At 37.1% G+C, this 13,956-nt stretch overlaps 1 protein-coding gene across 1 annotated transcript; it reads left to right on the top strand.

Annotated features, from left to right (window-relative positions):
• Nucleotides 1-1,111: 1,111 nt before the first annotated feature.
• LOC131331203 (uncharacterized) lies at nucleotides 1,112-6,698 on the top strand. Its single transcript, XM_058365086.1, has 4 exons — nucleotides 1,112-1,645; nucleotides 4,735-4,930; nucleotides 5,433-5,564; nucleotides 6,315-6,698. The coding sequence occupies exons 1-4, from the start codon at nucleotides 1,359-1,361 to the stop codon at nucleotides 6,435-6,437; spliced, it is 738 nt and encodes a 245-aa protein (XP_058221069.1). The 5' UTR covers nucleotides 1,112-1,358; the 3' UTR covers nucleotides 6,438-6,698.
• The last annotated feature ends 7,258 nt before the right edge of the window (nucleotides 6,699-13,956 follow it).

Genomic DNA, 13,956 nt, shown 5'->3' with positions numbered 1-13,956 from the left:
TAAATGAAAATCGGAAACCAAAATGCTGATAAAAAGAGAGAACTGAAAATAACCAACAGAGACTAGTCCCAAAAAATCCCTCACTAATGAAGGTTCTATTTAAGTTTTGGTCATGGCCTTCAAAATGTTTGGTAGCTCTTCCAACAAAATCTTCCCTCTAAATGAAAGATGATAATGAATTCAAGTTTCTAGAAACAGTACTTGACTACTATTAGGTAAGAAAGCATGCCAAGCACATTGGAAATACTGAAAATAGGGAAATAGAGTCATAGTAACAATTCATCGTGGACAAGTTGACAAAACAGCTAAGCGTAAATATCCGCTCTTTCTCATTCGACTGTAGCGTTAAACATGCATGCGGTCATCGTGGACGAGTTGACAAAACAGCCGAACGTAAGTGTCCGCTCTTTTTTCATTCAGCTGCAGCATTAAACATGCAAACGGGAGTAGTGCTGTGAACGAGATGGCTCGTGAGAGAGACTTTGTTATGTTTGCACCTTGGTGGGACAATAGAAGCCTATGGATGAGAAGGCTCTCTGTGCAATTTTAATTCATTTGGTCCAATTTTGGACTGTTTTTAAGTGATATATAAATTAGCTCCTACGTAGTTTTAATCCCTCTAGTTTGGTCCAGTTTTAGATTGCTATGGTTCTATTTGGGGTCTACAATGGTTACCAAAGCCATATTCACTTCATAGGCCTAGGCCTTTCAGAGAAGGTCGGTCGTGAAATATAAAATAAAAGAGTTAATAAGACATTATCAATTACATCAACAAACTACGTTTGTGTAAGAAAAGTCAATACCGTATACGTTTGTGTAAGAAAAGTCAATACCGTATTAGTTGATGGACGACCAAGTTTGAGGGTTTGCACTTTGCACCAATGACTTTCTTACAGAGGCATACTAAATGAACGGTTCCTCTCATTAATGAGGGTATATGAAGCGAACTTACAGTAGCTCAAAACTGGATCGGGATAAAACCTGGACAAAGGCCCTGTCCAGCCCAAAAGGCCTTGAAATCCAGTCTAAAAGCCCAAAAGTCCGGATCTTGAAACCAAATGGGTCACCCTTAATATGGATAACCACAAGCCCACCTCACAGAGAAGGGTGGCCCATTCGGTTTCAATCACCACAAAACCTTCTCTCTCTCCCTCTCCGGTTTTGAATTTCTTCCAATTTTTGTTCTTCATCGAATTTATTTATCCGCTAGGGTTCGATCATTCTTTCAAATAATCATTCTACAATTCATTCTTGGGTTCTCAATTTCGTCTCGCTTTAGCTCCTATCCCTCAGTAATACTCATACCCAATTTTGCACCAAAAACTTCAAATTTAGGGCACAGTTGATTAGGGTTTTCAATGCGGCCGTTTGTTTCGACATCGAAGGCTGTTCGGCAATTAATTTGGCGGAGGAACGGAAGTAGGCGATTGGTGAGGTATTCAGGGTACGATTCTGAGTTAGGAAATTATTCTCAGATTCGAGATTTGAGTAGCATTGCTGGTTCTAGGGTTTTGAAGGGTAATAAGGACGTTGGATTTTACGAGGATTTCAATTGCGTTATTCAGAGAAGGGGTTTTCTTGGGTGTGGTGATGGGGACGAGGGCAATGTGCTGTCCAAAGTATATGAGGAGAGGCGTATTTTAGGGTATGTATGTTCTAATTCTTCATTTTTGCCAATAGGCCATCCACGCCTGGACTAGGGGATTTGCAAGAAATTTATTGCGGCCTGACCCCAAAAATCGAACCCCGGTCTATTGTGTGGGAAGCAAACACACCAACCAACCGACTAGCCCTTGGGGCTGTCCTAAGTCTTCCTTCTTATTGCTTTGTATTTGTTGGTTTTTGGTCCGTTTGATATATTTACATCATATGCTGTGATTCAGGATTTCATTGCTCTTAAAACGTGGTGAAGAAGGAAACCTTTTGTGCTTAATGATGAGATTGTTCATATAGCACATAATCATGGTCCTTTTTGAGTTGTAAAACCATGTACATGTGTTTGTAATCACAGTTTGTGTTTCTCTCTGTTGTTGCCTTCATCTTCTCATTTGGCACCTGTGTTTTGTGCACACTAAATTCACACTCCCTTGTAGTGTTATATAGTAGTACCATAAATGGGCATTGTTTCAATTCTTGTTTGGTAGCCTTGGTTTATGCATTTATAGTATTCACTCCATCACATTTTATGTACCTTAGTTTGGAAAGTTTTTTTATTTGTTTGTATAAGTTAGTTAGCTCTCAGCCTCTCATTAGTAAGCATCAAAGGGGAGAGGACCATAATCGTGCACAACATCACTGGTAAAAGTAAACTGATCAAAACAAATGAAGGGCAACATAATCAATTAGCTCTCTGTGTTCAGATCATAAACCATCGGGTTAGGGCAAAGGATCTTTGATTTGTTTCACCCCAATAATCACGATGGTCTGACTTTCCATTTTTGGCTTCTGTTTTGCGTACCCTAAACCCATTCTTGCAATGCATAAGTTAGTCAGTCTCTCCCTAAACACATACATTTCACAAGGCACTAGATATTGGACAAGGAGGCGGTCAATTACCTGTTCGTTGCACCTGCAACATCAGTTTATATCAAGTTGCTTTATGAGGATCAACATTTTCTGAAATGTATATTTCACCAAGAGCCGTAACCATACAAAAATGCTATCTCAGAAGGGAGAAATGTTAGACCTCCAAATCATTTTGAGGGAACGAGCTGCCCACACTATCTCTTGAAGCATGATTGAAGGATTCCACTGGAAATTTACCTGATTTCAACCTTTCCTATCTCATAGAGAACTTTTCCTTGCTTATACCAGATAGAGCGTAAAGTAAAGCTAAAATCCCAATCAACCCATCTGTTGACGATATTTTCCCAATCTACCATTTCTTGGTCTTTGTTCGTAGCAATTCCAAATAGAGTTGGGATATTCAACCATAGACTGTTCTCAACACCTTCTATCTCTAGAATTTCACCATCTCCCCTCCTGTCAAAATTGGACCAGTATTATCTGAAATCGTCCTTATAACCGTGAATGGCCTTCCTTGCATAAAACAGACTTTCACTGAATCAATTCCACGCAAAAATGCTATCTCCGAACAATCGAAGGCTAGACCTCCAAATTTTTTCGAGGGAAATAGCTGCCAACACATCTCTCGAGGCATGATAGAAGGATTCCATTTGAAAACAATGTTTTCAAAGGCGTTTTCTGGGCTCGCCTTGGGGTGTTGGGGTGGTGAGGCAATGCCAAAACACCTCAGGGCTTGAAAATTTGGGCGGTGAACCACAAAGGCATTCGCCTAATTTCCTTAGGCGCATTGGGGCGTACGCCTCAGTTGCCTTTTACGCCCTAATAGGTGAGGCGTAAGCCTTAGGAGAGAAATTTTCCTAATCTAATTTTGATAATTTCCTAATTCTAGCCCTCTCTCTCTTTGCTGCCTTGTTGAAGTTGATCTTCATCTATAGTTGGGCTCTATTTTTCTTTAAATAGTTATGCTCTGTTTTCCTTTACTAAGTGACGAACTGATGTGCTCTGTTAATAGCTAATAAAGTGATAAGTTAATAAGATAAAAAGTTAACAACTTGATGTTATAGGGTTTCTCAATTAGTTATTAGTTATTAACTGATAAAGTAATAATAAGTCATTAACTAATATGCTATCTTTTTGTATTAATCTATCTTTTATGAATTGCACTTTTTTTTTTTGTATTTTTAATTTAATTTATTAATTTAATTATTAAAAAAATAGATAATCAAAAGGCTTACGCCTCAATGCCTCGGGGCATACGCCTCGCCCCATTGAGGGTCAAGCGCCTCGCCTTGTGCTTTCGCCTCTGAAAACGTTGCTTGAAATTTACCTGATTTCGACGTCTCCCACCTCATAGAGAACTTTCCCTTGCGTATACCAGATAGAGTGTAGGATGAAGTAAAGGTAAAATCCAGTCAGTGCATGTTTGAATGACGCGCTTATTTGCAGCAATCCCAAAGAGAGTTGAGAAAGTCAACCCAAAGTGCAGACACTGTTATCATCACCATCTCTTTATTAAATTTCACCTTCTCCCCTCCTACTTTATCTAGACTAGTACTTTCTCAATTATCCCAACCGCCTTGAATGGCCTTCCAGGCATGAAAAATACCTTTGCAGAATCAATTCTCCACAAACCAAACCTTACCTAGGAGAAGCTACCCTTATCTAGAAACTTTGTGAGGAGGACTTGACTCAAAATAAATATACTCCTCCCCTGGGCCTTGTCTAATCGATGTGCAATCAACTAAATGATACTTCAATTTGTCTCTGGTGCTGCACCATTGAAAATCACTTTGCATGCTTTCCAACTGCTTACCCAAAGACATCGATTTTGTGAATAGAGACTGTACTGCTGTAGACATGAATAAGTAGGAAACCTTGCCAGTGTACACTTCATCAAATATTCCCGCATCTACCCTGGTAGCATTTTTTGGAATGTTTGGAATCATTAGAATGTAGTTCAAACAAATTCTTTGACAGAAGAGGTTGCACTCAACAACCCAAGGAGATTTAAGGGCCTCTAGATTCTCTCTATCCCAGATTCCCGATCCCGCAAGAATGAGATCAGACTTCCCGGAAATAGATGTCAAGATCAATTTTATTCTTGCATTGGGAATGTAAACATGTTTGATAGGTTGTATTTAGATTTCAACTTGGTTCCTCTGTTTCATATGTTATATAAGTTGTAGCTTCACTAGCTTGTGATTACAGGTATTCTCCTGAGCAATTATTTTCCGTGGTTGCTGCTGCTGATTTATATGAAGATTTTGTTCCTTGGTGCCGACGATCAGATATAATTCGACACAATCCAGATGGATCATTTGATGCTGAGCTGGAGATTGGTTTCAAATTTCTTGTTGAAAGCTATCTTTCCCATGTTGAACTAAACAAGCCAAAGTCCATTAAGGTAGTAGGTTTTAATTTTAATTTTCTTACACGTGCTTTACAATGAAGGTCCCCTTACATTATCATAAAGGCTACACATTGATTCTTGGGGTTGTTTGTGCAATTTGTTGTGTGCTTTGGATTTTCTTGAAGTTTCAGTTTTCCAGCATGTGATGTCTAAAGGGGCCTTTTTATTCTTCTTGTTGGTATTGATATTATGGAGCTTAATTTATTTTTTGACTCTTAGTCTGGTACTCCCTCTGTCCTATAAAGTTTGTCCGGTCTGCAAAACGAAAACTTTAAAATAAAATATTTTCTCAAGAAAATAAAAAAAAATGCAACAAATTACTAGATATCAGTAAGTTCTTTTAGTTTATGAAAAAAGTTTGAATTTTTTCTTGAAAGAAATGCATTATTTGTTAGCCCTCGTTTTACGGACTGGACAAACTTCATGGGATGGAGGAAGTATGAATGTAGTTGCTGTTCTGCAACTGATGGGCACATCCTTGTGTTTTATCTTCCAGACAACTGTAACTGAAAGTGGTCTTTTTGATCATTTGATAAACATTTGGGAATTCAACCCGGGGCCTGATCCAGGAACTTGCAACCTTTATTTCTTGGTGGATTTCAAGTTCCAATCACCACTCTATCGACAGGTTATGGTTCTTTCTCGATTTTGATTTTGCAGTATATTTCTAGTCTCTCAACTTCACAACAATTGCTAATGCAATTCTTGTATTCAGTCCGTAGTTTTTCCATTGTATATTCATGAAGTTCATGACTAATCATTTAAAATAGGACGGATTTAAATGCCATGCCTTCCGCTTTATTTTCCCACCTCCCCATGAAGCAATCTTTACTGTTAGGTATATGCAGAACCCTAACTAGGATTTTTGAGAATTCAGAGTTTTGGACGCAGAAAGATAAACAACAATCAAGATCAATCATGCAAGAAACACAAGATTTACATGGTTAACCCATCTAGGGCTACGTATATGGTTGTTGCGGTTGTTTTACTGTAGTCAAGAATAGAATGAGAGTTATAGGAGTTGCATTACACGAAAATATATAGCTTAGCTAGGGCTGCAATATACTTGGTTGGATCCACGACAACTTGGCTGGGAGTGTACAATCCCTAACAGACTCCACGTTACTTATCGTACTTGGCAATAACCCTTACCACATCTCTCTTGTACACCCAATCCATCAGTAACATGTACAATCCCTATCAGCTAATGTTTGCGAGTTATATTTGTTCATCTACTTTGTGTAACATGATATCAGCTACCGTCCGAGGCTCCAAGCCTCACTCTACAAGGCTTCGAGTGTTCTATCGATAGTTTCGGTTTTACCGTTTTACTATAGCAGTTTTAAGCATTCTGACTCGGTTTTACTATATTTGACAGGTGGCTTCCGTGTTTTTTACGGAGGTAGTCTCTCGACTTGTTGGATCATTCCATGACCGTTGTCGTCAGATATATGGTCCAGGAGTTCCTGTTGTTGAAACAACTTATGAACAGAAGGCATAAAGTTTGCTTTGCAGTTGAACATACCATGTGTACTTAAGTGCCAAATGCATCACTCTATGACACCATTTTGAATCCAGAAAATTAGATTGATGCTCCTGACGCATTCAAATCCAGAAGGTTAACATCTCTAGTTCTTTTTTTTTTTTTGGTTTTGGTGTCTTCCTTTATGGTTGGATTTTGTGGTTCTTCTGCCTGTTAGATATAATTAATGTCAGTTGTATCTTGAGCTGGTGAAATAATGAAATTTTGGATATAGGCAAACAACAGAAGTGAATAGCTCTTAATTTGAGGATATCTTATATCAGCAAAATGATAGATACGGCGGCTGCTAACGAAATGTACCACCTGGATTTTTGGTTGTGCGATCCCAGTTGGTTATTTGGTTCCTAACAAAAAGAGAATAATAGGAGGGATGTTTTACCAGTTATCGTTCGGTTAACGGAGTATAAGTAGTTGTTTTACGGGAAAAGTATAGCAGTGTTTTGGATTAAATGCTTCAGAGTATGTTGACTTGTTCAAAAATTAGCTATCTGAAGATGGTACAAGCTTTGAGTTCGGGTTTGTATTCGTGTTTCTCTTAATAAAAAATCTCGATCAACTTATGATGATGTTTTTAAATCATTTAAGCTACTACTATTAAACTTGGTCAACTTTTTAAGGGAAAATTTCAAAATGGCGTATGTATGAACTGTCACCCAAATGTCCCATAAACTTTATTTTATTTCGATAAAACTATTGTTGTATAAAATCCACCCCCAAATTTAGATTAGACTCCTGCCGTTATATTCCGTCCAATTAATTTGTTGGAAAAAGTGGTTTATGTGGCATTTTTTCCCGTTTAATTCCCCTTTGGCAAACAAGGGTAGCCCCAAAAATTGTAGAGAATCAAAGCCCATTTCTTTTTCCCCCCTCCCCCACCACCCTCTTCCACGCCCATTTCTTGTTGAAGCCCCGTCGCCAGGATCTGGTCCTCAAATGGGTCCGCTCCAGCTCCCCGATCCTCCCCCACAACATATTCGAGTCGAAAACTTCTAATCAAATTGAATTTCAAGAATCTAACATTACCGGTTTTGATTCTCTACAAATTTTTGGGCTACCCTTGTGTGCCAAAGGGGCACTTAACGGGAGAAAATGCCATGTCACCACTTTTTTTTTTTTTTTTTCACAAATTGGACGGAATGCAATGGCAGTGGTCTAAATTAGGGTTATTTTATTTTATACTACATGTATTTTATTAAAATAAAGTAAAGTTTAAGTGTTTACGAGACATTTGGATAAAAGTTCAGGTGCCATTGAGGTCGGCTTGTTTGACAAGTAAACTAATTTTGAACAAATTTTTGAAGCTCATTAACTTGAGATTTTTACCTCTAAGTACATAAAAGTGAAACTAAATTCCCATTAAGGAGAGATGAAATGCTTAATTACCACTAGGTTCTCTATTACAAAAATACATTTACCATTAATAGAAGTGTCACCCTAGGGTTTAGGGTATCCCAGGATTTTAGGACACCCACTAGGGTACCCTAAAATCTTTCGATACTCTAGGGTTTTAGGGTTTAGGATACTCTAGGGTTTAGGGTACCCTAGGATTTAGGTTTAGGCGCTTTTATAGAGCCATATGGTTTAAGTTTAGGCACTTTCATAGGAGTTTTAGGGTGCACTTTTCTATTATAGGGTTTTAGACGGTACCTTAGGGGTTTAGGCATTTTTATAGGGTACTTTAGGATTCAGACACTTTTATAGGGTACTCTAAGGGTTAGGCACTTTCAGAATTTAAAGTTTTAGGCATTTTTATAGAGTTTCAGTATTTCATTAATTAGAAGAAACCTGATGAGAATTACTTTCTATTTTCTAAACCTAGAAGTAAAAATCCCTGAACTTAAATCCCTTTCAAAAAGACTTTTTAAATCAGCATCAAACAATTTACCGTTCGGCTCGTTATCGGTTCTAAATTTATACTCCAATTTAATATGTTTTTAATGGTTTTGTACTTTATAGGTGGTACCTTTTATTTCTACTATGGCCAGCTCACATGAAAGCAAGAAAGAGAACAATTGGGCCTTGTATAAGGCCCAAAACAACCCAACATGGTTTTTCAACATTCTCTTCCGACGGCAAACGTTGTTGTCACCTTTGGTGGTGTGTTTCTCATTATTGAACAAAGTCAATAAAAAAGAGTTGTCAAAGTGCAAAATCTTTTTTGGCCTTGGCCCCTCTAAAGAAAAGTAGTGGTTTGCAAAATTAAAAGTGAAAATTGTGGTATGATTGAAGTTAATTTTAGACTTGCTTTTGATAAGCAAACCACTTTTACAAAAGGAGTAACAATGAGTCACAAAAGTGATGATTCTAAGAGATCATATCTTTTCGTACCGCGTTTTAATTTTATGTAGGTTTAAAAAGATAGATTATTGAGTGCTCTTGGAGCAATCTCCAATGACACCGAATAATTTCGCATTTAAAAAGATGTACTCCCTCCGTCCCTTTGTAAATGTCCTGCTTCGTAACTCCAACTTATTAAAAAGACATCATCATTATACCTTTCACATCAACTTTTTCCTCCACTTTCCCTACTTACCCATCATCATTACACTTTTATTCACTAACTTTTCAAAATGGAATCTATTTTTAGGGACAAAATAGACAATTCATCAACTTTTACCCATTAACTTTACAAAATGGACACTTATTAAGGGACAGCCCAAAATGGAATACTGGACTGTAATAAAGGGACGGAGGGAGTAGTTAATTGGAAAATTAACTAATCCTTGCCGGGACAATTAGTTATTGCTTACGTTTTAACAGTCACTAAGTAAACTAACGAAAACCCATACTTAAATTGCCTTCGAGTCTCCTATACAATGGAATGGAGATCTCAATCTCATGTAAGCAAAACACAAAATCAATAGTCTGTACGTGAAAATGGAGATCTTAATGTCAGACGATTTTACTCATGCAATCAAAACAAACTAAAAAGATCAATGTTCAGTAGATGTAACGCAACCGAAAGCTTTAGATCGAACCTCCAAATTAGCAATCGCTTTAAATGTATAACCCAAATATTTTGTTGATTGAGAAATGCAAATGTCCCATGTACAAAAAGGAGAGAAGATCAAAATCAGTAATTTAGGCAATGTTCCATATGTGAAATGGACAAATGATTGAATGAGAGTCCCACACTTTGACCACATTTCACTGTTAAAGTGAAGGCTCAAAGAGCTGTCAATTGGTCCCTGCAAGATCAATTTCATGGCTACAGATAATATTTAGATTCCCATTTTTACCAAAATCATAGACCACCATCCAATAATTCAGCCACTTTCGGAGATCCCTTCCAGCTGGAATTCCTGAGGTGGCATAAATATATAGGACCTTGGGCTCCATAAATATCAGGTGAGTTCTTACCTCAACCACAAAAATTACTTTTGGGTAATTTAAATTTCTTGAATTTTTTCTTTAGGTAGGTGAATACCATCATGCATGACATGTGAATTGTTAGGATATTATATATTATGAGATATTATGTTACTACTCTCTCCGTCTCTTTTTAAATGTCCACTACAGTTCTGACTTATGCGTATCATTTTCATTTGCCTATATCTCTTAATGTATAGTATTAAAAATATGCAATATGAATCTTGTTTGATAGATCTCAATTATTTCTATAAGACAATGATTTTTAAAATATAAAATATAATATACGTCGAAAGATATAAGCTATTAAAAATTACACGCAAAACTGTAGTGGACACTTAAAAGGGATAGAGGGAGTACCGTGTTTTCTATGTTCTATAAATCTGTTTCTTGTTTTAGGTTATTATTTCCTTTTTTAGTTAGTCTTTGTTTTCATGTTATGCATGTTTTTCTTATTATATTTATTTATGTTTCTTAGTCATCTTGTAGCCTGTATAAAGAAATGTTAGGCTTATGTTTTATACAAAAATCAATGAAAGCTTAATTAATTCTTGTCAATTTGCTTTTCTATCATGGCATAAGATCCCATAAGATCTAGGCCATGTGAGATACTCACTCTCAGTAGGTAGCCTAAGCTTCGGTTGCCGTCCGCTGGACACCCATAGCATACTTCATCAAACTACTTCTTGCTTTCGTTGCCTCGTTTCAATCGTTTCTATCACCAACCCTTCTCTATATCATCATTCACTATGCCTCTTTACTACTAGCGCTCGTGGGCTCTCTCATCCTGGTTTCTTCTACCTTAAGATCCCTCAAAGTCCAGACTCATTCATCTGAATTTTGCCCTAGATCTCAACAACGCTCATGCGCTCTTTCGTTTCGGTCTTGGTTTCCTAGCTCCTAGCTGTTGGTTTCTCCTAGCTAGCTTTTTCAAACTCAAGTTGGTAGACATACTTGAGTTTAAAAGAGATGTTAGAATAATATTACAGAATATTATGTTACCATATTTTTTAGGTTTTATTATTCTATTTCTATTTAGTTTAGGTTATTATTTTGTTTTCTAGTTAGTCTTGATTTTCTTGTTATGCGTGTTTTTCTTACTTGCTTAGGTTTATTTAGTTATTAAAAGTTTTGTAGCCTATTTAAAGGAATGTTAGGCTTAAAACACAAATCAATGAAGTTTTTGTCATCACTTTTCCATCATCAACATCAAATCCCAACTCCCAAATAGGTTGAGCTAATAATCAAAACTTAAGACTTAAGAGTTTTCTCTTACTTTTAATTGAGACTCGAGCAATTTAGGTGGTGAAATTGATCCCCAAAATTATTCGAATCTCAAGTTCGCTTGCGCGAGCGTAGACATTTGAATAAAGAAAGAAGGAGAGGCATGTGAACATCAAAGGAATATCTGTCATTTTAATGCAGTATTCGTGAGAAATCAATGTCAGTGGTAATCAAGAGTCGTTATCCTCACCGTACATGCATCAGGACATTAAAGGAGGCAATGAGTCGAGGTTTCTTTCTTTTACTTTCCTCTATTTGATTTCTTTTTTGAAAACTTTTCTTTTCTTTTGTTTGTTTGCTTTTGATTATTAATTCGTTTTGACAACAAGAATCGAAATAGGAGTAGTATAATTGTATGATCAAAACTCAATTTTTTGCAAAAAAAAAAGGAGCGAAATATAAAACCAATTTTCAAACAAAAAGAACCAAGTTTATGATTTATTTTTGATAATAACTAGTATAGTAAGGTATAAGATATTTTCGTAACTCTTCTTTCTGTATCAGTTTTAATGCGTGCATTTTCTGTTCAATTATGCAATTTCATTTTTTTTCAAAACCCCTATTCTCGCATACACCTTTTTTTTTTCAATTCCTATACCATTTTCGATCGTGTGATTAAGCTCTATGGTCCTAGCCATTAATGGGAGACACAATGTTACAACGTACTCTAGGTCATCCTTCAATCATCAACTGAGGGTGTGAGCTTAAATTAGCAACTTTATTAAATGAGTTTGTGAGCTTTATTCTCATTTCTAAAGTTAATGTTTCTCCTTATCTTGTGCTCGTTTTTTCCGATGCGGAAGAGTAAGAAATTCACAACTCACTGTGTGCATCTATAACAACAAGAACTAGAAAATGCCTAAAGTTCATCGACAGCAGGGCAAAAACCAAAGTACGTGCTCAAGATGCAAATGCAAAGCCTAGATACATAAACAATTGCAACGTTAACAGTGATTCCACTAGAGGCAAGCTCTAGGTAGATAACGCTAGCTGCATGCATCGATCGACGACGCATATTTCAGACTAGCTAGATCTTGTGCTCGGTTGTTTTATACTAGCTAATGTTTTGTTCCATTAAAGTGTTCTCATGCCAGCTTGTTAACTTTTTGTAGCTTTGATTAGCAGCTTAATTTTGACAGTCAAAAAAGCACAAGAGATAAGTACTTAAGCTCAATGACGGCCGGTGAAGAAGATAAGGGAGCTCGAGGTACGTCGACTTCACCTTAGAGATCAGCAGATGCGATAAGCCCTTTACGGCAATTTCAAAGCGATAAAAAGATATAACCTTTTAGGGCAAGCATGAATGGAACATATGATATAGTCAAAAAAGGGAAAAAAAAAAAAAAATCCGATTTTCGTACTCCACTTTCTTAAATATGTGTAGCGGGCAGAACCGGTTGTGGGCCAGACAAAATGGGTAAAGCCCATGGACCATATTCGCGCATGGGCGAAAACCGGTCAAGCTGTGGAGGCATGAAACTTGTGAGCCCGGTCTTTCGGAAGGGCCGGACTGGTATTGTGGTATTGGTTCGTCGAGCGAGATGACTCGGCAGCCAGCTTGGATCTATGTGGGTGCCGTGTGGCATGGCTCGGCTCGGCCATATGGAGGCCGGCTACATGACACTCGGTGCGTCACAACTGAGATTTGTATATCTACCCTTCTATTCCTAGTTGACTATGACTGGTTATTGCTCTCGCAGACTTTGGCTCCTGAGATAGAAAAGAGAAATTAGGTCCATTTATAGTTCAAAGAAGGAAGTGGATATACATGCACCCCCAGAAAATACACTATATAAGATTTACTCTCTCCGTCTCTAAATAAGTGTTCCATACGAAAAGACGTGCAATTTAAAAAAAAAAAAAACACTTATGTGCAAGATTTTTTCAATTTCTTTGCACCAAATTAAAGAACTCAATTGCACGTCTTTTCCATTTGCGCCCGAGTTCTTTGATCGTGATTAAATTACACTTTTTCTTCTCTTCTTTATAATCTTATCCGTATCGGCCTGTCAAAATAAATTGCTTGGAAGTGTCATTTTTCTAACAGGTCGAGTATAATGCAACCTAACCAACTGGGGCTAGCTTAGGACTCTTACATCTCACTAAGGGATTAGAAGTTTGAGTCTCTCCACCTACGTGTGGGTGTTCTTCTCTTAGAGAGTTTTTCCATTTTTTCTTTGTTTATATCCTATAATGAGCTTATTTCTTGTATTGGTTGAGTTGTTGAGCTTGGGTTGTCTCGTAAACTCTCACAATTGATGTAGTGTCCCGAATTTGTACTCATTACTTTATATTTGATGTAAAATGATCTCTTTTATCAATTGGAAAAAAAAAAAAGTATATTGCAACCTCAAGTCCTTCTCAAGGCGTACTGAAAAGAACTCGTGCGCAAATGGGAACCGATACACAATCAGTGAAACCAAAGTTCCCACAAATGCACTATTTGCCACCCAGCAAATGTGTCTCCAACCTAATTGCCACATTCCCTGTCTACATCTCACACCAACCTCTCTCTTTTTTTCGAGGGGGAAAAAATTGTTTTATTAATCTTTGAAAAGGATTACAAAGATTAAAAGGATCACAGGTACATCGGTATATGTCACCCGAGAACAAAAAACACCACAAAAAAAAAAAAACAAGAGCCGAAACATCAGCTAAAAACAAAGCTAACACGAAACGAAATAAAGCCAAAAGAACCCAAAACCCAAAAAAAAAAAAATGATTAAATCAACTTTAATTAAATCATGATTAGTCTAACCATCACGTAACTCTAAGGGCACGTTGCATAATGGAATTATATATCTTTTTTTCGAGGGATTGGATG

The sequence above is a fragment of the Rhododendron vialii genome, chromosome 6a, assembly GCF_030253575.1.
Source record: "Rhododendron vialii isolate Sample 1 chromosome 6a, ASM3025357v1".
Lineage (NCBI taxonomy): Eukaryota > Viridiplantae > Streptophyta > Magnoliopsida > Ericales > Ericaceae > Rhododendron > Rhododendron vialii.
Note: the sequence above shows the minus strand (reverse complement) of the source record. Positions and strands in the feature narration are given on the sequence as shown.

Coding starts and splice junctions, on each gene's coding strand:
- LOC131331203 (XM_058365086.1), top strand. CDS start 1,359: ATGCGGCCGTTTGTTTCGACATCGAAGGCTGTTCGGCAATTAATTTGG. Junction 4,931..5,432: donor ACAAGCCAAAGTCCATTAAG/GTAGTAGGTTTT, acceptor TTTATCTTCCAG/ACAACTGTAACTGAAAGTGG. Junction 5,565..6,314: donor AATCACCACTCTATCGACAG/GTTATGGTTCTT, acceptor TATATTTGACAG/GTGGCTTCCGTGTTTTTTAC.